At 40.5% G+C, this 23,813-nt stretch overlaps 1 protein-coding gene across 2 annotated transcripts in view; it reads left to right on the forward strand.

The window, feature by feature from the left end:
* The window catches only part of UNC5C (unc-5 netrin receptor C), a 388,870-nt gene that overhangs the window by 335,843 nt on the left and 29,214 nt on the right, over positions 1–23,813 (forward strand). For both annotated transcript variants that reach the window (XM_079773660.1, XM_079773661.1), the window contains 5 exons: positions 617–808; positions 1,470–1,814; positions 4,672–4,759; positions 17,099–17,267; positions 20,960–21,193. In XM_079773660.1, coding sequence (XP_079629786.1) covers positions 617–808; positions 1,470–1,814; positions 4,672–4,759; positions 17,099–17,267; positions 20,960–21,193 — 1,028 coding nt within the window. The remainder of the gene's footprint in view (positions 1–616; positions 809–1,469; positions 1,815–4,671; positions 4,760–17,098; positions 17,268–20,959; positions 21,194–23,813) is intronic.

The following is a 23,813-nucleotide window of genomic DNA, read 5'->3' on the forward strand; positions in this document are numbered from 1 at the left end:
CCAGAGTTACCAGTGGTGACCCCTGCTCCTCAGACCTGGGTCTTCTGAAAGCCCACCTTTCAGGTCCAACATGTTTGCCCCTAATATTTGCTTTGCGTAGTTACACCATCCCCACCCACCCACTCACTGATTTAGGGGAAAGTTATTTTATGACTTGGAAGGATTCTAGGAAAATATTCTGGTTCGATAAATATACAGATTCAGAACATGCCAGATATTTCTAGCAGAGTGTTTATGTTTATGTTTTTAGAGAACTATCAGTGAATTCAAGCCACCTTCCAAACTTTCCACCCGAAATTTGCAATAAGCTTTTTGTCTCATATGGGTCAGGAAGGTTTTAGCTCCAGTTTCTTTTGATGCCTTGGAATAAACGATCTGTTATGGTGCCCCATTTAAGATAGATGAGTGGGTGGATAGACGCCGAGTAGGAAAGGAAAAGAAATCAGGAATAATTTTCCACTGAAAGGCCACAGTTGTATTTTATAGCTTTTGGATTAGATTTGAAATTAACCTATAAAAAAGGACAATAAATGTCTGAAAAAATTATAGCAATACGTATGTCTACTGTGGGAAATTTCTCTAACCAGTTGGCCCAATGTCTCCTTCTCCCATCTAGCTGCTCCTGATTCAGATGACATTGCTCTGTATGTTGGCATAGTGATAGCAGTGATTGTTTGCCTGGCCATTTCTGTGGTTGTGGCCCTCTTTGTGTATCGGAAGAATCACCGTGACTTTGAGTCTGATATTATTGACTCTTCGGCACTCAATGGAGGCTTTCAGCCTGTGAACATCAAGGCAGCAAGACAAGGTCGGTTGACATTGAACTTCACATCTACAACTTATGCAAATAAGTAACCTCCCTGTGTGGCTTTAAAATCAGTGAAATAGCCAGTTCAGCTCCATGAAGTTAGGGGGGTTGGTCTGTTTTGTTAATTACTGTATTAACTTCATTCACTTATGTTAGAGTTGACAAGGTGCATGAATCTTGTGGGGGGTTTTTAATTCTCTAACAGGTTTCTCTGTCATACTTTTTAGCTTTTATTTGAAAAAGTATATGGACTGTTCGATTCTTGAATCCCCTTTTTTCTCTTTTGACAGGACGTCGTGTATTGCTATGAATACAGTGGTCTACGGATGAACCAAAATCCAGTAGAGACAAGGGAGGCTATTACCTATAGTCACCTGGTGGGGATCACTGTCTAGGATTCTCATCTGTTGAAATAGTTAAATACCTTCAGAGCAATGAGTAGGCTTCAAGGCAAAATACAGAATCTGTCTATTTATTTTTAGCCAGTAATAAAATGGATCCTCGTCATCTAATTGTTTTGTTTTCAGCAAAGCTATAGAGTCCATACATCTCTAATAGTTGCTGAGTTTCTTTTGCATTTGACTCAGAAAGTGTCAGGGGGAGACTGACGAATGTAAGTTGACCGGATGAAGCATTCAAGTAGATTCCTTTTCTCTTTCAGATCTCCTGGCAGTACCCCCAGACCTCACATCAGCTGCAGCCATGTACAGGGGACCTGTCTATGCCTTACACGATGTCTCGGACAAAATCCCCATGACCAACTCTCCAATTCTGGATCCACTGCCTAACCTGAAAATCAAAGTGTACAACACCTCAGGTGCTGTCACCCCCCAGGATGACCTCTCTGAGTTTGCATCAAAGCTGTCCCCTCAGATGACCCAGTCCTTGTTGGAGAATGAGGCCCTGAACCTGAAGAGCCAGAGCCTGGCAAAGCAGACTGATCCGTCCTGCACTGCGTTTGGCACCTTCAACTCCCTCGGGGGCCACCTTATTGTTCCCAACTCAGGTAATTCCTAAAGGCTTAGAACACAAAGATAGAGCTTTAAAACCTTTTTTTTTTTTTTGTACCAAAATCTTTTTTGTTTGTTTTTGTTAGGCCTGAAAAGTTAAATGTAGCCTACCTAACCCAACTCTACTTTCAATGTAAATCTACATTCCTTCAGACAAAAGCAGCAAAACCATTCATCTTCCTGCAACCAATTCTGGAAACACTTCCTCTATAAATATTATGCTCCCCAACTTTCTGCCAAGGTGTCATTTAGAACTGTCATTGACCTTCTTTTAACAGAGCTTCAGAAGGCACATCCAGCCAGAAGCTCTCGCTGTTGTCAACGCACTTAAAAAGGACAAATTAATTAGAAAACTTATCAGTTGGTTCAGTTCCAAATCACTAGAGGAAGCAATACTTCAGAACACTAATTTCTATATGATCAAAGGACATCCTAACAGACATCTAATCTTTATTTATTAACTCTTTATTACACAGTCTTTAGCCTCAAGGTTTTAGAAGACACTTACTCCTGCTTCTGATATAGCTATCTAGAACCACAGCTTCCACGTGTGTCCTTTGGTAGTATTATTTAGTTCTCAGTTTACTGTTGAGTTATCAGCCTCGAGAGAATAAGCCTCATAAAGGTCTTAAATTATGAGTTTAAGTTAGTGACTGATAGTGTGATTGTTAAACTTTGGCATTCATTAATCAGTAGTAGTAATAGGTTTGGAACTATGGAGTCTTAAGAGGGTTAATGGATTTCTCTGTGAATCAAACTTCTCTCTTTGGACATGACTGAGTATTTTGCAAATGCAACATTAAGAAACAATTTGTTTTTCATGTAACTTAAGTAAACCATATAATGTGTCAATAGCCATGCAGCCCATATACAGAACCAATTGGTCTTCAGGGTCTGAATATGAGCGTGTCTTTGATTCTTTCTCTAATTCAGTCCCCCATTTCAATGCCTTGGTAATTTTTCACCCCATATCTTTAAAGGTATATTTTAAGAAATTGAAATAGTTGATGAAATATTATTTTTTTCTTTTTCTATACATTTTACATAGTTTGGATCATACATTGTATGAAATGCTTTCTTTACCTTTTTCTCGTTAAGTTTCATGCTCTTATATGTGCATTAAAAACCATTATTTTAAATATATCTTAATAGTCTATCAAACGGATAGGAAAACATATCCTTTATAGCTCTTCATTGTTTAAACATTATATTATTCACAAGACAGTGGGGTTTTTTTTAATCATATTCACTGAAGTCTACCTTTCCTTCCGATTTCTACACCTGAGACTTTTTCATAGATTAATTATTATAGAGGCTTCTCAAGTGGAAAGGAGGGAACAGCATATGTTAAATACTTTCTATGTACTAAGCAAAGGTGACTTACATACCCTGTTTATTTAATAGCGTAACAATAGTTACCTAAAGTATGTCAGGCCTTCTTCCTGTTATTTTACATCCAGAATTTTATTTCATCCCCATAACACATACACAGGTACATTTTACTGTTCCCATCGGAAAAAAAGAACAATACTGAGGCGTGGTAGCCTGAGGTGTGGCCTGCCTGCTTCCCCTCTGTGCCTCAGTAGACCATTCACTGCACCAGTGTGACACTGCAGGTCCCACAGCGGCACAGCTCTCACACTACGCACCTTCTCAGCAAAGCCAGGCCTCAACATTTTCAACCAGTTTTACACAGGCCTGAATACCTACTTCTGCTCAATTCTCCATTCTTTCTTCTCGAAACTTTCCAATGTGGTCAGGCAAGTTTTCTTATTGCGCTGCGCTCATTTGGCATATTCCATTTCCTTGCTAGTTAAATTATAAGCTTTTCAAAGATAAGAACCCTATCTTTTATTTCTTGGCATTCACAACAATGCCAAAACTCTGTACTCACACTGGTGCTCCATGAATTTTTAGTGAGTTGGAATAAGCTGCCTTTATTGGAATAAAATCATGAAGCTGAGTACCTTCAGGTACTCACCCTGAATTCCTCTTTGAGGTGACGCTGCAACAGTGCAGGCCAGTGGTTCTTGCAGTGTGGTCCACAGGCAACAACCCTGGCATCACCTGGCAGCTTGTTACAGCTGCAAAAATGTATATAATTTTGTTAGAACTGGCCAATCAGAAACTCCGGGGGTAAGATCTAGTAATCCATGTCTTAGCAAGTCTTCCAGGTGATTCTGATGCAAGCTCAAGTTGCAAGCCATTGCTATAGGCACAGTTAACTAGAACAGAGGTCAATGCAATGTCCTACAAAATGGCACCAATTCACAACTAAGTAAAACCCTGCTTGGTGGGTTGTGAGTACAACTAGTAGGTTCTGTTCACTTTCTGCAGTTATGTATGATGAAAGGAATTCTTCATCAATTATGATTCTGTTCCGGAATAACGCTGATGCTAACCAGATATTTCAGAAATATATGTTTTTTATATTGTTGAAGTTAGTATTTCTCTGACTTTGAATCCTATGGGCATTTCTCTTTTAATTAGAAACAATGCATCATCACAGCTGTTTGAAATTTTAAGAGCAGTGGTTGGTCTTCCCCTCCTTTTACAAGGAAAATGACACTGGAATCATCTGTCTGTTCCTTAAATAAAACAAGAGTTTAAAAAAATCACATCATCCATTTAATTCTATAACAGTTCAGAGGGAGCTGTGGTAACAAATGAGGCCAATAAAGAAAGAAAGCCAGGCAGCCATGAATATCTGCATGTCTTTAGAGAAAGAGTAGGCTTATGGCTACATGACCACAAAATCTCATTCCCTTTTACTTGCTTCAAAGGCATTCTGTGAAGATTCCCTTTGATTCTATACGTCTTATGTAACTTCTCCTCTTCTCTTTTGCTATTCAGGAGTAAGCTTACTGATTCCCGCTGGGGCCATTCCCCAAGGGAGAGTCTACGAAATGTATGTGACTGTACACAGGAAAGAAACTATGAGGTAAATATGTGTGTGTTTTCTGGTGCACTTGACTTTATCAATCATGTCTGAGCTGAAAGAGAATTGTACAATAGAAATAATAAACCCAAAATATTGTGTCTTGAGTGCCCTGCTTCTGGCATGCCCTTGTTTCCCAAGATGTATAAATGTGAATGCTTACTGCTCTTGATCTTTGAAGCTGCAGACACTTTTTGAAGATCTTGGGAATGGACAGAAGACCAGAGATCTCTTCCCAAGTAGACTTGTGGCCATATTAGCTGTAAAAAAGGCCAGAAACATGATCCAGAGGAACATGACCCATAGATTGATCAGAGAGACATGTGGGTAGACACAGAGACATCAGGTTCATGTGGCCTGGTGCAAGAATCCAACCTTTTCCCATCATAGAATTAAAGGTCACAAAGAATTAGACAAACCTAAACCTGTAACTGCTACCCCCACTTCAGCCTCGCACTCTCTTCTCACCTGTAGATTCTTCTTTTTGTGACCCTTTCTAACTGAAGTGTCATCAACCTCCTTCTTATGTTTACCTCCTATGAATTCTATGCTGGGCCTTTCTAAATGAAGCTAGGTTTGATTAAAACTAGATTGAATCAAAAGGTTCCATTTTGAATATGTCATAATCATAAAGATGCAGCTATTTTAAGTGAAAATAGCAAGAGGAGTTTAGAAGTCCTAAATTCAATTTTCAGTCTGGCCTCTAACAAATCATGGTATTTCTTGCTTAGTTCCCACATAAAGTGCATGCATTCAATAGTGCTTTAGAGGCCTGACTGATGTATGCTTCCAAAGTACATGCATCTTAAAATAAAAGATGTTGTTGAAATAATGATCCTTACATGTAATTTCTGCTGTTTTTTCCCAAGGGGAAAGGCATCCGCTCTTTAGTCCTGAGCTCTGAATACAAAGCATTAGTGACAAATGTAGAATTGGGTTATCATTATAACACATTATACCTTTCTTCTTACCCTCTGTCATCCTCAGAACAACATCCACTTTTAGTCTACTTCTTCTTCAGTAGCCGGAAAGCTCTTTTATCATGCTCGCGGGTGGAGATACTGATATTTATAATCTGTAGGACCCAGAACATTTTTCCCCAGGTGGTGTGCTTTCACCTACATAAACACTAGCCTCAGAAAATAATAAAATTCCTTGAGCATTATTCATGCCTTAAATTTGAGCAACAGAAAATCACTAAAAGACTTATATTTACTCACATCAAATATTCATTTTTTTCATTCTCCAATGCAAAGTAACATTCATGGGCCCTCCGAGGCCTTCTCTTGCTGCAGCGGAAATGAAGATTAGCAAACTCCAAGATCCCTTTGTTGTTTTGTTTTTCTCCTTTCTCGTGTTCAGAGTCAAGGTTAGTGCTAAGTACTTCCATTTCTCAAGGCCATGCCAACATGGATATTTTGTTTAAACAAAAATGAGTACTGGCTGGTACTTTATCCCAAGAAGCATGGAGGTATTCACGGCCTCTTATTTTCCATCTGGTCAGCATCATCTTTAGCTGAACATCAAGCCGGAGGTGGCCTGCTGAAGCTGAAAGATGTGTGCTCTCAGCTGCCACCCACGGTTCCCCTTCCCATCGTTTAGTCGGCATCTAACCAGGATAATTGTACCTTTTAGATGAAAGAGAGAGAACACAGAAAATTGATAAAGTGACAAACTTCTGCTTTTAGGTTCCTCTGCCTTTGACTTTAAAGAAAAGGAAACAAAATCCCTCCTTGTCGTGCCTACCACCTGAAGTTACATGCAGAGGGAATTATTCTATTGAATTTGGTGTACATCAAAGAAGTTCTGTTTGTTAAAATGAAGACAGAGAAACCTCAAGATCTTAAAAAAAAAAAATAGGCACAAGAGACCATGAAACAAGGAACAAACACAAAAAGATAACTGTCTCCAATAAATGAGAAAGTTACTCTTTCTGTTGTGAATCAGACGGGTTTGCTCTTGTAAAAACACAATGACAAGAATGTGTTTTAGGGTAGTCATACTACAAACATAGCTACCATTTATTCAGCATACTTTTTTAAAAAGTATGTTTTTATTGGTTTCAGAGAGAGGGAGGGAGATAGAAACATCAATGATGAAAGAGAACCATTGATTGACTGCCTCCTGCACACCCCCTACTGGGGATCGAGCCTGCAATCTAGTCATGTGCCTGAACAGGAATCAAACCGTGACCTCCTGGTTCATGGGTTGATGCTCAACCACTGAGCCACACCAGCCAGGCTGTTCAGCATCCTTCTAATTTTACCTATTCCTCCCTACTACTCTGCAAGTTGTGATGAGCTCCACTTTAATGATGGAAAAACTAAGCTCGGGGAACTGAAGTCACGTAACCAAGGTTTCACAGTTAAGGGTGAGATAAAGCAGAATTCACACCTGGGTTATCTCACAGCAAAGCTCTCAGCTCGCTCTCACATGCCGTCAGTCCTCCATCTCACCTACATCAGGCAAAAGCCACACCTCAGCCTTCTTATCTAGTGTACGCTGGACCACAGTTTCTTTCTATTGCTCACTACAGACCCTTCTAACCTCACATGATGTGAGAGACAACTTCTTGCAGAGGAGACTCTGTGAGAACATTAGGAGCTATGAATGTTACTTTAAGGCATTGATGGGAAATTCGGATTATTTTTCTCCATTTTCCTTCTCTCTCATTCCCTTTATTGCATCCAGAACTGGGTGTTTTTCCAGCTGGATCCCATCTAGCTGGTCATCTGTCACTGTGAACTATCCAAAGGGAAGCCTGAACTTAATTGCATGTGGCACAGTGAATGTGGCGAGAGGGGCCTTCTCATTACCGAGTATGCTCTACGAGGAAGCACGGGTGGCACATGAGCAGCCCAAGTGAGCTGCAGAGATGGGACAAGCTGTCTCTGACCAAAAGGGAGCAGAGCTGCAAGGCTGTGCCCGGGAACCCTACCTCCCCGGCCTTATGGGTCTCTGGAGGGGCTGCAAAGCCTCTTTCTCCCCCCGTGGATACAATTTCCACAATTAAATGGCACCCACATGGGTCTTTTGCCTTGTTTCCAGTAGCAGCTTAAAAACATGAGCCTCAGACGGAAATTTTACCCGTTGTCATCGCTTATCAAAAAACAATTTGAATTGAAGATATGAACATTACTTTTCCCTTTCTGTGTATTCTCTACTTGCCTAGCAGTTTTCTCAAAATACTAAAAAAACAAAATCTATTTAGACATTGCAACTATAAAGGTAAATAGAACTTTTTTTAATAAACTGTAGGGGAGGCCATGGAAAGGTTTTGAGTAACCAAGTGATACAGGAATAGCAATGCTTTTTGAAGATTATCTGGCAAATGGTGTGTGAGATGAATTGGTAGAGGGAACAGAAAGACACCTTGGAAGGCGGGGTGCCTGATTAGGCTGTGGCGATACTCTAGGTGTGAGGGAAGAGGGGACAGAGCCAAGGTCGAGTCTGGAGGATGGAAAGTGAAGTATATTTCAGAAGAAAAAGTATTTCACAACTGGTTAGAAGTGATGCAAAACACAAAGAATACAGACTGAGGTACCAAGCCTTGGGCACTGTGAGAATTGTGAGAGCAGTGAGAGAGGTCAGAAGCAGCAACTGGTTCGAGCAGAGAAAGGACAGTTTCTGAGTTAAATGGGCCCAGGGTGTGTGAGTGCGGGGATCTGGGATTCCTGCTAGAGATGCAGATGGCAAGTCACCAGTGAGCGGGTCCTCCCAGGGGAAAGATGCAGAAGCAGAAAGAGAACTGGGGAACAAACTCTGGGAAATATTCCTATTTACAGTTTGGATTTGATGAGTGAAACTAAATAGAACATGAAAGGATAAGGCAGATAAAGAATTTGCATTTGTCATGGTCCTTAGCATATAGTGGCCCCTCAAATTAATGTTTTAAATGCAAGAATAAATGTCTGTGTCATAGGGGGAAAAACCAAATGTAAAGAGAGTTTCAAGAAATGGTTGATAGAGGTGTTATTAAAATTAAAATGTAAGGAAAGAATAATAATTAAAAAACTATTAGATTTGTCAACTAGAGGACATTGATGGTCTTTAGGTACTTTTTTAAAGGATGAAATCCCAGTAGGAAGACTTTAAGGTGCGAGTTAGTGGTGAAGCAATTAAAACTATCTATACTAATAAAAGGGTAATATCTTCCAGATATCCTTCTGGACAAAGCCACGGTGGCAGAGGCCAAGGCAGAGGCAGTTAGGGGTGATCAGGCCAGCAGGGGAGCAGTTAGGGGCATCAGGCCGGTAGGCAGAGGTGGTTAGGGGTGATCAGCAGGCAGGCAGGCAGGCAGGCAAGCAGTTAGGAGCCAGCAGTCCCAGATTGTGAGAGGGGTGTCTGACTGCCGGTTTAGGCCCTATCCCGCTGGATCAGGCCTAAACTGGCAATCGGACATCCCCCAAGGGGTCCTGTATTGGAGAGGGTGCAGGCCAGGCTGAGGGAGACCCCCCCTCCCCATAGTTCCAGTGCCATTAGTAACAGGACTCTTTCTGCTCACAAAGGTTTGGGTAGTAAATTTATAACCGCTCTAAAGAATCCTGATAGAGGTTTTCCAAATCTAACAACAATGTCCAAATTTACATGAAGATTACAAATGAGGAGTTGTAAATTTAATTTTCTAAACCAGAAATTAGCAAATTACATCCATGAATCAAATCTGCCCATCAACTATTTTTGCATTATTGGACAAATCTAAGAGTGATTTTTACTTAGTTACATTTTAAATGGCTATACAAGCACCTATGTAATATTGTCGATGTTGGCCCACAAAGACTAAAATCTCCACTATCTGACTCCTTAAGAGAAACTTTGCCTACCAAAGTTTTAAACAACATATACTAATAAAAGGGTAATATGCTAATTAGACCAAACATCTTCTGAACATCTTCCAGTTGTCCTTCCAGACAAAGCCACAGTGCTGGGGCTGAGGCAGAGGCGGTTAGGGGCAGTCAGGCCAGCAGGGGAGAGCAGTTAGGGGGTGATCAGGCCATCAGGGGGGAGCAATTAGGGGGCAATCAGGCCATCAAGGGAGGGCAGTTAGGGGCGATCAGGTCCACAGGGGAGCAGTTAGGGGGCAATCAGGCTGGCAAAGGAGAGTAGTTAGGGTGTGATCAGGCCAGCAGAGAAGAGCAATTAGGGGGTGATCAGGCCAGCAGGGAAGAGCAATTAGGGGGTGATCAGGCCAGCAGGGGAGCAGATAGGGGGAGATCAGGCTGGCAGGCAGAGGCAGTTAGGGGCAATCAGGCCAGCAGGGGAGAGCAGTTAGGGGGTGATCAGGCCATCAGGGGGGAGCAATTAGGGGGCAATCAGGCCATCAAGGGAGGGCAGTTAGGGGCGATCAGGTCCACAGGGGAGCAGTTAGGGGGCAATCAGGCTGGCAAAGGAGAGTAGTTAGGGTGTGATCAGGCCAGCAGGGAAGAGCAATTAGGGGGTGATCAGGCCAGCAGGGGAGCAGATAGGGGGAGATCAGGCTGGCAGGCAGAGGCAGTTAGGGGCAATCAGGCCAGCAGGGGAGCAGTTAGGGGCATCAGGCCAGCAGGCAGAGGTGGTTAGGGGCACTCAGGTAGGCAGGCAGGTGAGTGGTTAGGAGCCAGAGGTCCCAGATTGTGAGAGTGATGTCTGACTGCGGGATCGGGTCTAAACCAGCAGTCGGACATCCCCCGAGGGGTCCTGGATTAGAGAGGGTGCAGGCCGGGCTGAGGGACTGCTCTCCATGCACAAATTTCATGCACTGGGCCTCTAATCTATATATATATATAAAGTTAATATGCAAAGTGTCCCCTTAGGAGTTTGACCTTCGCTCGCTATGATGTACACTGACCACCAGGGGGCAGCATGGAATGAAGGAAGGCCCCAGCCGGCAGCCAGAAGGCCCCCATCGGCCCTGATTGCTGGCTAGGCCTAGGGACCCTACCCATGCACAAATTTCATGCACCAAGCCTCTAGTCATATATATTTACTGAATATAAATAATAATGTGTTAGGATAGTGAGCCAAAATCTCTTATGTAGGTAATTATATAGTAGGAAGCTTTCATTCATTTTCACATGTAGTTTGGAACTTTGTAAACAGTTCACATTATAATTTCTCAGTGGAACCCAAGGTATTCTCCTTTTAAGTAGCACCCTAAATTCTCCCTTTGAAGGAACAGCTATAAAGAAACTAAAGGTACAGGGGGAAGGGAGACGAGTCCAGGTAAACTTAAATCTTATTCTCTTACTGTTCTCTGCAGTGTGTATTTATTGAAATCCTACTTACAAAGAAATGATTCAAGGTGATTTATGAAAACTGTCTTTTCAATGGGAGAAAAAAATGTTTAATAAGTGGATAAAAAAATGGGAAAAGTAAAATTTAAAAAGATAAGGTAAAGTCAGATAAGAGTTAAAATATAAAATGTTCCCAGCATATTTCTGGTAACAGGTCTAGGCCTTGGACTTACTATTTTAAAGCTTTCAAGAGGGGGACGTAGTAAGTTATAAGATCCATGTGTCCATATTAATACAATGAGCAACGTCCTTATAATAGAGACAGCAATGAGTTTCATAGGGCTGCTTCTGTCAGTGGCCCGCAATGTAAGTGGATGGTATAAAGTCCAAGTATAAATAAAGTGAAACAATTACACAAGGATTTAGTAATTCAGTCCGGGGCACGATACTCAGCTGTTCTTTCTTAATCTGGGGATATATTTAGGTTAGGGAATTGGTGACACTCCCTTTAGAATAACTTAAATAATTTTTTTTTTAATTTTTTAGGTGTTAATTCTCACCTAAGGGAGGAGAGACAAGAGAGAGAGAAACATCGATGCGGCAGAGACACATTGATTGGTTGCCTCCTGCAAGGCCCAGACCAGGGCCAGGGATTGAGCCTGCAACCGAAATACGTGCCCTTGACCGGAATCAAACCTGGGACCCTTCAATCCATGAGCTGACGTTCTATCCACTGAGCCAAGCCACATAGGGTCATAATTTTTTTTTTCCCCTCAAGTGAGCTTTTGATAGCAAGTGAGGTAGATATTCCCTGTCAGATACCTAAAGTTAAAATATTTCAAGTTGCCAGTTATATGTGAAACCACTTTAAAATGCAGCTGAGCCCTAACCGGTTTGGCTCAGTGGATAGAGCGTCGGCCTGCAGACTGAAAGGTCCCAGGTTCGATTCCAGTCAAGGGCATGTACCTTGGTTGCAGGCACATCCCCAGTAGGGGGTGTGCAGGAGGCAGCTTATCGATGTTTCTCTCTCATCGATGTTTCTAACTCTCTATCCTTCTCCCTTCCTCTCTGTAAAAAATAAATAAAATATTTTTTTTTAATTTAAAAAAATTAAAAGGCAGCTGAGCCTAGGGTTGGATTGTCACCCTGGAGCACCTGACAAAAGACATGCCTGTTACTAGAAGGCATCTGGCCCACACAGAGGTGGATGGAGACGGCTTCTTTTCGATAAGCAGCTCTGAACCTGCTCTAGCAAACAGGCAAACAAATTTCCTCCAGGCCCTAAACCCAGATGAGCAACCCCAAATACACCTTTAGGTGAAAGAAACCGAACGATTTTGTTTGCATTCTAGCTTTGCCTGTGACTAGTGCAGCCTTAGGCGGGTGTGTTAATATCTCCGGGTTTCTATTTCCTCTTCTGGAAAAAGAGGTAAGGTAAATCCTTATCCTAACCACCTTACAGGTGTGCCATGAGCAGCAAAAGCAATCGCTCTTGTGAAAGTTTTGTAAATGATGCCCTTCTGTGTAAGAGATGTTCCCCTCACTGATAGCAGCAGGCAAAGTATGAGAAAAGCCCTCTGACAGGAAATGGGAATGCCTGTCTCACAGCTTGGTACTGGAGGCCTCAGAACCCACCCAGCGTTACCGTGATATTGTCGTTATTGGGCTTTGAAAAGCCTGTAAAAGTTTAATCGGTGTTCACTACTGAAATTCTACTTAATTGCTGCTTCTGCAGCTAATTTTTGCTTTGTGTTCATTTCCATATCATCTGCAATGAATATTTACTCAATGTTTGCTTAAATAGCTTACATAACACGAGATATAAAAGAGTCAAACCCTTCTCTGCAAACACGTGAATCAGACCTGTTTATATTTATTTTCTACTATTTTTGTGTAATGGATTTTAATATCATCTCTTTATATAAATTAAAAAATGTAAATTTAAACACTCTGACCTTTGGTAAATCTTAACGGTTGGTCCTAAGTCGCTCCTGTAAGTGTTTGCAAATGTTTCCAATTTCAACACCATTTTCATCTTGAAAACACAGAAAAGATGTCTATCATTATTGCTTCTTTGTTTTTCACGCCCTGTTATGAATTTCACTTCACCACTTCCCTATTCATTACATTCTTGCACCTCACTGAGTTAATAAATTCTTTTGACACCTACTGCCCCTTCCTCTTCTTGCTATCCATCCCCTAAGGATGGCGCCCATCAATATTGCATGCCAGGGTTATGCTTGGAGAGAGCAGGTCTGACAGCTCCCTGGGCCAGCAGGGAGTCTTCTCCCTTCTGTTCCAACTCAGTGATGAGAAGAACCCCTCCTCCTTCTGCCTCAAGCACCTGCTGCTAACAGCAGACTGAGGGACAGCTGTTTCCAATCCTCACTTGTGTTGCAAGGACCACTTGAAATGGTTTCCACTTTAGTTTCCTTCCTTAAAAGTTTAATACTCCATAGACACATACAGCAGTATGGTGATTACCAGAGGGAAAGAGGGTTTGTGGGAGGTAGAAAGGGGCATGGGAGGCAGGGTGGAATAAATGGTGACAGAAGGAAACTTGACTGGGGTGGTGAACACACAACACAATATACAGATGACGTATTATAGAATTGTACACCTGAAACCTATATAATTTTATTCACCAATGTCACCCCCAATAAATTCAATTTAAAAATTAAATTACATAAAATATATTTTTAGAAAAGTTTAATGCTCGAGGTATAATTGCAACTAAAAGGTAAGAGTAGTGCTTAGGAAAATGCAATCATTGCTTTCCCATCACCACTCTCTCTGGTAGGAAAAGTTGAATTTTAAAAAGCTCAGGGCAGATAGTGTAATATTAACTATGACACAATAAAAGCAAAACTTCACTCATGATCTAAGAGGTTGAATTTCAGATTGGAAGGAAAGAGGGAAAACTAGGTTAAGAGGAAATGAAAATGAAGGGGCAAAGAGGATAGTAATGAGTTCTTAAGCTGCCAATAACCTTAAAAGTCCAAATATAAGTACATTTCCAAGTACCTTGATAACTTTAGATTTAATAAAACTGTGTTGTTATTAAGTGAGAATGGAGATGATATTAAAAGGCTAAAAGGAGTCAAAATTGTTGATTTCTTAAATGGAAGGGGAGGGGGGAAGCCATAGGTTGGCGAGATGTTAGTAAAATTTTAGAACGAGACTAGAAGCAGTGACAGCCGAGTTTTATTAAGGGGAAAATATGCCAAATTTTAATTGAGTTCTCAGAACTTATAAAAATAATTGTCAAGAACTAAGATTTAACCTTATTTGTGAGCTACCAAGTAGACTGCCAGTTTTGTAGACGCTGACACATGGCACAAGAATCCTAGTCAGGGACAAAGTGCACTCATTCCTCACAACCACAGCGCCATCCAGAGTATCCTCATTTTTGTGCCAGTTTCCTGAGCCCAGGTGCTACAGGAGTGATGCAAAGAGGGCCAAACAACATCTACACACCCGGAGGTTGCAGCTCAGGAAAGGACTCCTAGGCTTAGGAAACCTGAGTCTTTTATCATGAGAAGTAGGCATGTCTACCATTTACTCCAGAGGTAAGCACTGTCTTATCTTCCAAGGTGTGTGCTATGCAACTGCTTTGCAAAGACAGGAATGTGCAAAAAACGTGAGAGCTCCGTGGAGACTTTTCTTCCAACAGTATTTTAAAAAAAAAATAGTAACAACTGCTACCGCTCATTGAGTGTTAAATGAGGCCATAGAGATAACTTAACTTCTAGATTATGTAGTATTTAATACATGAACCACAAGTAAAGAGTAGAGAAAAATCCATATGAAGTGCCCATTGCCATTATAAAGGAATGTGATATGTCCCTGCAATATCCACATGAATGAAATGGAAAGAGGCGAACAAGACAATGTGCATTTTAATGGGTTTATATTTGGCTGAACTAAATAACTCAGAGTATTGATGTCAGACCGGAGCGACATCTCAAGTGGTGCCCTTGAAAAGGTCTCTGTCTCTTGCCCTATTCTTGTATTACAATGTTACCAGTGATTGGAATGAGAACATAAGTGGCAGGCATATCAGATTTATGGAGGATGAAAGACTGGGTGAGACAGCCAATATTTGGAGGAAAGACATAGCATTAAGAAATAGATGTCCTGAAATTTTGCCTGAAACTATTAAGGTGAAATTAAAGAGCTAAATATAAATGTCTGTACATAGGTTCAAAAGCCATCATCATTGCAAACACATAACTGTAGAGACTTAGCCCAAGAGCCTTTCATGTTAGAAATACATGATTGGTTAGTTTAACAAATTACTCAACCTTCCTGGGGCTTTATTGCCTCATTTTATACAGAAGATGCTTAACCATATTATATCCATCTTCCCATCTAACTCAAGCATACTAAAAATATTTATAAATAATTACTTGATTGAGAATAACCTAAGGCAATGATTTTGTGAGGTATTGATAAAACTACATATTCCAAAACCCAGAAAATAGTAGTCTTCCTGTACTGTCTACTTGAGCATTACATTCATTCCAAGATGACTCACATTAGTGAAGATATTGAAACACTGATAGACATCTATATGAAAGTGAAGGTAGAAATATAGGGAGAGATTGGGAAACCGTGATTTTCTAGCTGAAGTTTAAAACATTAAGGAACTGAGAGAACGTTTGCTCTGAAATACAGAAGACTTTTTAGAGACATAATAACAATCTCTAAATATTTGAAAGGCTTTTATGCCACAGTAGAAAGAAAGCAGGTCAAGGATTTATTGAGAGGAGTCAGGAAGGGAGATTGTGTTCATTCTAAATAAGAATGTGTTGTATATATAAGTTGATAATAGATGAAATGAGCCTCTGCAGTCGTGGAGTACAATTTTTGATGTGTCAAAGCACTAACCAGCCCTGGCCAGGTATCTCAGTTGGTTGTAGTGTCATCCTGATGCACCAGGGTTGTGGGTTTGATCTCTAGTTGGGGTGCATACAGGAGGCAACTAATGGGTACATGGATGGGTGGAGTAGCAAATGGATATTTCTCTCTCTCTCTCTCTCTCTCTCTCTCTCTCTCTCTCCCCCTCTCTCCTCCACGCTCCCATCTCTCCCTCCCTTCCTCTCTTTCTCTAAAATCAATAGATGAAAAAAAAATTGAAAAACTAAAAACCACATGTCAGCTATTATAGAGAGGCTCCTGCTTTGGACGGAAGATGGTACTTATTGATCCCAAGGACCCTTCTTCCTCTAAAATTATATGAGCCAGTGATACTTAAGCCACATTCGCTGACAGAGTAATATTGAGAACTGTTGTTGAGAAGACATTGTTCTTAGTCCCAGCTATAGCACTGTGAGTGGTGAGAATTGGGGCAATCCACTCAACATCTTGGGACTACATCTTCACATGCCAACTGATAACTTGGGTTAATTTATCCATTTGTTTGTTGATTACAATCTTGTTGGAGAAAAGATTTAAGGCAATTAAAAAAGAGAGATGTGAAATAAAGATCTTGGATCTTGAAGGGTTTGTTTTTCTATTTAGGCTCTCATAGTATGAAGTATACAAGGAGAGAGATTTCATTTTACTGTAGAAATTCAATTCTGTAGTCTGTCTGGTCACTTTTGAAAGAATGAATTTGCTATTCTAGCCTGAATTGTTCCCAAAAATCATTTGGAGGAAGTTTAGCTCTAGGGTGTCCTTGTTTTTAAGTGATATTTTTTGAAGTATTTTTTCAAGTTAGTTCCCCAAAACACAAAAGTACTTAAAACCCTGTGAGGCCAATGGCAAGTGTTACCAGAAAGCATGGTTATGTAACCTCCTAAGTACTGTTCCTTCTCATTCCATCCTGAAATTATGTGTACATGAATTTCAAAGGAAGTCTCCAAAGGCAGACCTGTATCTGAGGGAAGGGGATCAAAGGGATGCTGGCAGACCCACTGTTATCATAGAGACCTCCAGTCTGGCAAGATCAAAGTCTCAGGATAAAGAGCATGTCTTCCAGTTTGGTTCTGCCTTAACTCCCATTCCACCCCCGCCCCCCAAAAAAATACTCCTCCAAAAATACTGTTCAATTTTAGATCTAAAATCTCAGAGTACATACACATAAATGCTATGGAAATGTCACTGATGCTGTTCTGTGCTCTCCTAGGCCACCCATGGAAGACACTCAGACACTCCTGACCCCTGTGGTGAGCTGTGGGCCTCCGGGAGCCCTGCTGACCCGCCCGGTCATCCTCACTATGCATCACTGCGCAGACCCCAACACCGAGGACTGGAAGATACAGCTCAAGAACCAGGCAGCACAGGGACAGTGGGAGGTGAGCGGCTGTTGGGATAAAGATGGAATTCAGGAGCAATCCATTCAGATAAGCAGGACCAAGCATGGGAAGGCTTTTATCTTTAAAACAAAACATGGATGGAATTTTATCTTACACTCAAAATGAAAGAGAGAGAACATGGGGAAAGGGGATCAAGAGACAGGGGAAGGAGGGAGAGAGGCAGGAAGGCGGGAAAGACAGACTGTTTATTGAATGCTTTATCTGTTGACTGGTAGACACAGAAAATTATGGTCAAGCATGAGCTAGCTCATAGGGAAAGTGCACTTAGGAATCTTACACATTTTGGAATATACATACTGTACCTTGGGAAGGGAAATTTATTTATATACACTTTGATTATAAAATCAGTGTTTATTAACATATAGTTCACTTTCAAAATGGAAAAGAATCTACAGAAATGAATAAATTATTTTTAATCAATGCCTATTTTCAGACTGATGAAGTTCTGGTCCGGCACTGTTGATAATGCGAAGCAATGGAATCACAAACATCAAACATCATTTGTGTGTCCTCGATTCATCAGCTGTTGCCGGTTTTATACCGTAAACATTATCTCTTATGTGTCCCCATAAAAAAATCTAGTGCATAAATTTTCTTTGTTCAAAGCTTAGTCTGGCTTCACCCATTATTTAAATCAGTTAAACCTGAAAAGGAGTGGAAATTAAGTGAGTTATCAGCTGTTAAAATGTGTATACATTTTTGGGGATATTTTGTGTCCCCAGAAATGTATACACACTTTGAGTAATTATAAAGGTAGTGTTTGAACTTCAACTACATTTTTAAACTTCCAGTAGCATGTTAAGATGAATTTCCTTTGTTCAAAGCTTAGTCTTGACTAAAAAGAAAAAAAAAAGTCAATTGAGCTATCAGCTATTAAAGTGTGCATACATGTTTTGGTGGATATATATAAATTTTAAATTTACAGGTAAAGAAACATTGCACCTGGCTCAGAAAATGTTAGGCTCTTACAGAAACAGTCTTCTAAGCGCCACTAGGATGAAGCACACCTGTGGCATCTTGCCTCTCTGTGGCTGTTGCCATCCTAACTTCTTGAGGACAGAGCCTTAAGAAAATCCTGTTCTTGACATCAGAACCCTTCAGTTAGCACCCACAGTTAAGTGCCAGAGGATTTGTTATGCTTCCCATGAAGGTTTTATACCTAATACCTTTTTAAACGTTTGTATAGTTTCATTATTATCCCTTGAATAAACAGTGTCTATTGTTTATATGGAAAATAGCCAACTAAAAATTACATTTTAGATTATTCTCAGGAAAACACATTTCAGGAATTTTTTTATCAAAACCTAACAATTTTTTAAAATCAAATACTTTTAAAAAGCTACCCCTGTATTTTTGTGTAATCATTACAAAGACAAGTATCTAATCTATATGTTATATATTTTGTGATTACATATCATATTTTTCTTTTAGGAAAGGAACATTTGAACAAGCTATACATATATATTCAAGACTGTAATATTTTAGGAAAAAGTCATATTAGACTTAGAAGAGCAGCAGAGCACCCCTGGATTGACTGGAATTTCCTGCTATGGACATGTTCTTTCAGCCACTTGAGGGGATCACTCCTTGTTAGAGGACCTCCAGTCCAAGACTGAAGTCTAGGAATATACTCTATGTTGAGTTAAGACCAGACTTAACCAAATCTAACTTTAATTTAATTAAATTTTAAATGATTTATCTCATAAACATTCCAAATTGCACAATTAGTGACCCCAAATTGCATAATTCTCTACACAATTACACTATGCCTGGGTCATTTGAATAATAATAATAATAATAATAATAATAATAATAATTTGAGTAATAATAACATCAATAATAATAATAAAAGAAAAGAAAGAGATGTGAAGAGAAGAGGACAGTCCTTATGAAAACACTTAGATTTGGGACAGGGACAGGGACATCTATATTCTTGACCATATCTTCCAGGAGGCTTTCTGTAACATGCCATGATTAGATGATGCCCGAGGCTGACGTTCACCCTGCTAGAGAAAGCAGCTTCTTGCCAGGTGTCCTTTTGGGCTGGAATAAACCTGGAGATGCTGAGCTTTTCCCATTCAGTTTGAACTTCATCTTTGGGTATAGGTTCAGTTGAAGAAACGGTTTCATGGATGCTATGAAAAGACAGCTCTTACTGGAGCTCAGATGATGTTGCAAGGCCTCGCTAATAAACAGCCACCTGAGGGGGCTACTTCTTTCAGATCTTTGTCCAGCCCCAGGGACTCAGTTTATGGTGAAACATTCCTTCACTTTTTGGACAAATAACCATTTGCTCACCATCAGCCAGGCCCACTGAGACACAGTGGGAAGCAAAGTAGATATAATTCCTGCCTCTGTAGAGATGAAGTAGCCTAATGCAGAGGGTGAGTTGTACCTGCACATGTATTTCTCCCACATGAAATTTTCTTTTAAGTTTGAATTAATAAAAGGACGATTTCACATAAAAATCTAAACTTCCAGTTTCTCTTGAAAAATTAAAGGCTGTAGGCTCAGTAGCCCTAAACTTATGCCAAGCTACAAAGGGCTGCAGCCAAGTGGAGACTCGGCTCTTTAGACAGGCCCATGTCCTGCTTTACCACAGTCTCCACCACTCCTTATTGTCTTCCTATCACCTTGATGTTTTGGGAAGCATGTGGAATTGTGACCCTTGGTTTATGGATTCTATGCTTGCTCTTTCAGATAATTTCTGTTGCCTGTGTCATTTGGATAAATTTAAAATTGTATGGCCCAGTGGTTGAGTGTCAACCTATGAACCAGGAAGTCATGGTTAGATTCCCGGTCAGGGCACAAGCCTAGGTTTCAGGCTCCATTCCCAGTAGAGGGCATGTAATAGGCAGCTGATCAATGATTCTCATCGTTAATGTTTCTAGCCCTCTCTCCCACTCCCTGCCTCTCTCTGAAATCAATAAAAACATATTTTTTAAAAAAACTGAGTTACTATTTTCACAAAATTCATCACTTCCACTTATTTTTATTTCTTGCTAAATATTTTCAACATCTAAGGATAGAATATTTAAAGGCTTACATGAAAAATAACACAGAAAATTGTCTTAAAGTCATGGAGTTGTCCATACTGTGCTTTCTGTAGAGTCCAACAGCCCAGATTATTGAGGAAAAGTAGTTGTTTTGCTTTAGAAAGTCATTGGCAGGTGAGTTTGGAAGAACACAGTAGAATGATATTGCATGATTCCTTAAGTTTTCTAATTATTTTCAAACCCCTAGATTTTTAGGAAAAAGAAGAAAAAATGACTATGCTATAATTGCATTGAAATAAAATAGTACTTTTGGTCTCAAAAATATTTTGGAGATTAAAACATTAAATTCTCATAAACACATAATAAATACAGCTACAATGAAAAAAAAAGATAATTCATGAATTTGTTTTGGAATTTTATGTAGATTCTCAGGTCAAAACATGCTAAATAAATGGCATCTAAATAAAGAATATAAGCAGTGTAAAGGCAAGGGAAGTAAGGGAGATAACAAGGACAGATGGAAATAGAGGGATGATAAAGCCTTAGAAAGAGAAAAAAAAAGAGTAGGAAAATTAATAAGAAAGCTCAGGAGAAGAGGTCCTGCGGCCTTTACCACCATTGGTCCGCATCAGGGTCCTCAGGGCTCAGCCACGCCCCTTCCTTCTTGTCCCACAGGATGTGGTGGTGGTGGGAGAGGAAAACTTCACCACCCCCTGCTACATTCAGCTGGATGCAGAAGCCTGCCACCTCCTCACAGAGAACCTCAGCACCTACACCCTGGTCGGCCAGTCCATCACCAAAGGGGCCGCCAAGCGCCTGAAGCTGGCCATCTTCGGGCCACTCTGCTGCTCCTCTCTAGAGTACAGCGTCCGAGTCTACTGTCTGGATGACACCCAAGATGCCCTGAAGGTAAGTGGCTCCTGCCCGACTTGCCCTTTTCACCTTCACACCAAAGGTTGGCTGCGCACACCTAGAGTCAATGTGTGTCCAGTGTGTGAACACAAGTGTTTGGCCTCAAAAGATGCAATTTTTTTTTAAAAAAATGAGACATTTCTCTAAGACGAGGCTGGTAAATGAGCTGTTTCCACTACACTGATCCCTCCCAAGAGCTACTTTTGTTTACCTTCCTTGATTTTCTTTAATGAAAAATTAAGAAGGTAGAATTTGGCAAGGAGACCTGTGGATGGTAAATAAACTGCTTCCATGTTTATCGCAGCTGTGTTCTTCCTATAAAAGGAATTGGCGTAATTGCTCACACTGTATGTTCCTCTTGTGTGCTACTGCATTTATATGCGTTCCCATTCTTTTTATGAGGAGTGCAAGGGAGAGGCTGAACATTTGACAACAGGCTGCTGATTTGCAGAATAAATGAGCTTAATACCTGGTGCCATTATTGCCACTCATTGTATCCCATTTGAAGCTGTAAAGGATGTAGTAAGCGCCTTTGGAGAAGTTACAATCTAAAAGGAGGAATAAAAGAAGCATGCCAAGGACTAGGAGACAAGTCAGAGTGTGATAAATACCACTGATGAATGCAAAGTTCTATGGAAGTTCAAGAGAGGGAGGCATCATATTATTTTAAGGAAATATGAGAAGAAGCTAACATTTTATACTGGCCCTAAAGAAAATATGGTTTGACCAGCAATAATGGGGGAAAAAATACAAGATTTCTAGGTGAAGGGAACAGCATGAAGAAACAGAGGGGGCAGTGAACACAAACTCTATTGGTGCATATTAGAATGATAGATGGGAGTTTTATTGGCTGAACCTTGACTGCCAGGTAGAGGACCTGAGATTCAGTTTCTTGAGTTAATGGAGATTCACTGGAGAAATTTAAACAGAAGAAAGACATGGTTGGAAATAGATGTTTAAAATATTAGTCTGATGTCAGTGGAAAGATAGAGTCAAGTTAAGAAGAAAAGCATGGAAGACCTGGGGTGATGACAGAGGCATGCGAAGAAGAGAATAGGTGAGGAAGGTCCTGTTCAAGTAGCTCTTGCTGGCCTGCTAACTAACACTGAATGCGTGGAGCAAGCCCGCCTCAAGTCACAGTAGCAAACCCAGGTGGTAGGTAGCAGCTTGGGTGTGGATCTGGTGCCTTTGCTTTGGGTGTATTGAGTTGGAGATATGAATTAGATATCAGGAGAAAAATGCCCAAGGCATAGAAATATGGGTGTGGCTCTCTGAACAGAGTAAATCCTGAGATAGAGACTCAGGAACCAATTGTATATTGATAGTTGTCATCCATGGTGATAAAAGGTAATATCCAGGGAGAGAAGAGGGAGAAAATAATAAAAATAATAAACATTACTGAGAACTTGCTATGTGCTGGTCAAGTTTCTAAATATTTTTTATTAACCCATGTAATCTTCACAACAGCCCTGTAAGATATCATTATCCCATTTTTAAAAAGTGCAATCCAAGGCACAGAAAGGTTGAGTAATTTGCTTGAGGTCACACAGCTATTGAGTGTAGAGTACACGCCTCACTCCCAGGCCTCTGGCTGCAGTCTGGACTCTCCAATCCTAAAGTGGGTTCTCAAAGGGCCACTCCCTTGTCTAAACGAGGCATGCAGCCCACAGGCAGTGAGTTTGACCTGCTTGCCCTAGATCATAGGGACCAAAGGGAGCCCTGGCATTGCCAGGGAGGGTGAATGGAAGCGTTCAAAGGAGCTTCTGAAGGATGAGCACCCAGAGAAGGAAGACGAGAAGTGGAAGAAAAATGTGTCAAGTAAAGCAATTTTTCTGAAAATCAGGGTATTTCCGTCTGGTGTTTCTATCCAGAGAGTATTTCTGGGTCATGAAGACTGAGTGTGGCAGGTTGGGTCCACGAAGAGAATGAGACAGTCAGTCACTGGATATATTTTCGGTGGTTGAGCCTGTAGGAGTTTCTGATGTTGAATAAGTGATGTGAACACACAGCTCAAGTGTAAAGCCTAAGGTTATTTCTCTTATATTCTTTGTAAATGTGATACTTCTAAGGCTCTGTCAGGATAGAAACCATCCTAGGCTTAAATTTTTCTTAGGGAAAAGTGTATTTGTAGAGGAGTCGTGGGATCTGATTAAGGTGAATCTTTTTAATGATTCCAAGGAAAATCATTGCAGAAGATCTACATCATACTTGAAATATTTGATACACGTATTTTGTATTCACACACATAGTTTTTATACTCAGGCTCTCTTGACCTTTCTTGCCAACAGACACACACACATCCATGCAAACAAAATAATAGTCTATAAATAATTTTGATTATTTTAATTAGTGGTCAACACCAAGAAAGACTGACGCACAGGTTTAAGCCATGAAAACAACCCAAGAGCAGTTTGTGTTGTGGTCAGGGCTTTCCAAGTAGACATCTCTAAATTCTCAGCATCTGGGGATCCAGCATTTAGCCTGAAACAAACATGAATAATGGATAAGGCGTCTTACACCTCCTGGCCTTTGAATAGTGCAGAAATACCAAAATGCTAGTTACAGTTGAGCAGTCTAAGTTGGGTAACTTAACAAGGAGAATATTTGTTCAGCCACA

This window comes from Cnephaeus nilssonii (genome assembly GCF_951640355.1).
Source record: "Cnephaeus nilssonii genome assembly, chromosome: 1".
NCBI lineage: Eukaryota > Metazoa > Chordata > Mammalia > Chiroptera > Vespertilionidae > Cnephaeus > Cnephaeus nilssonii.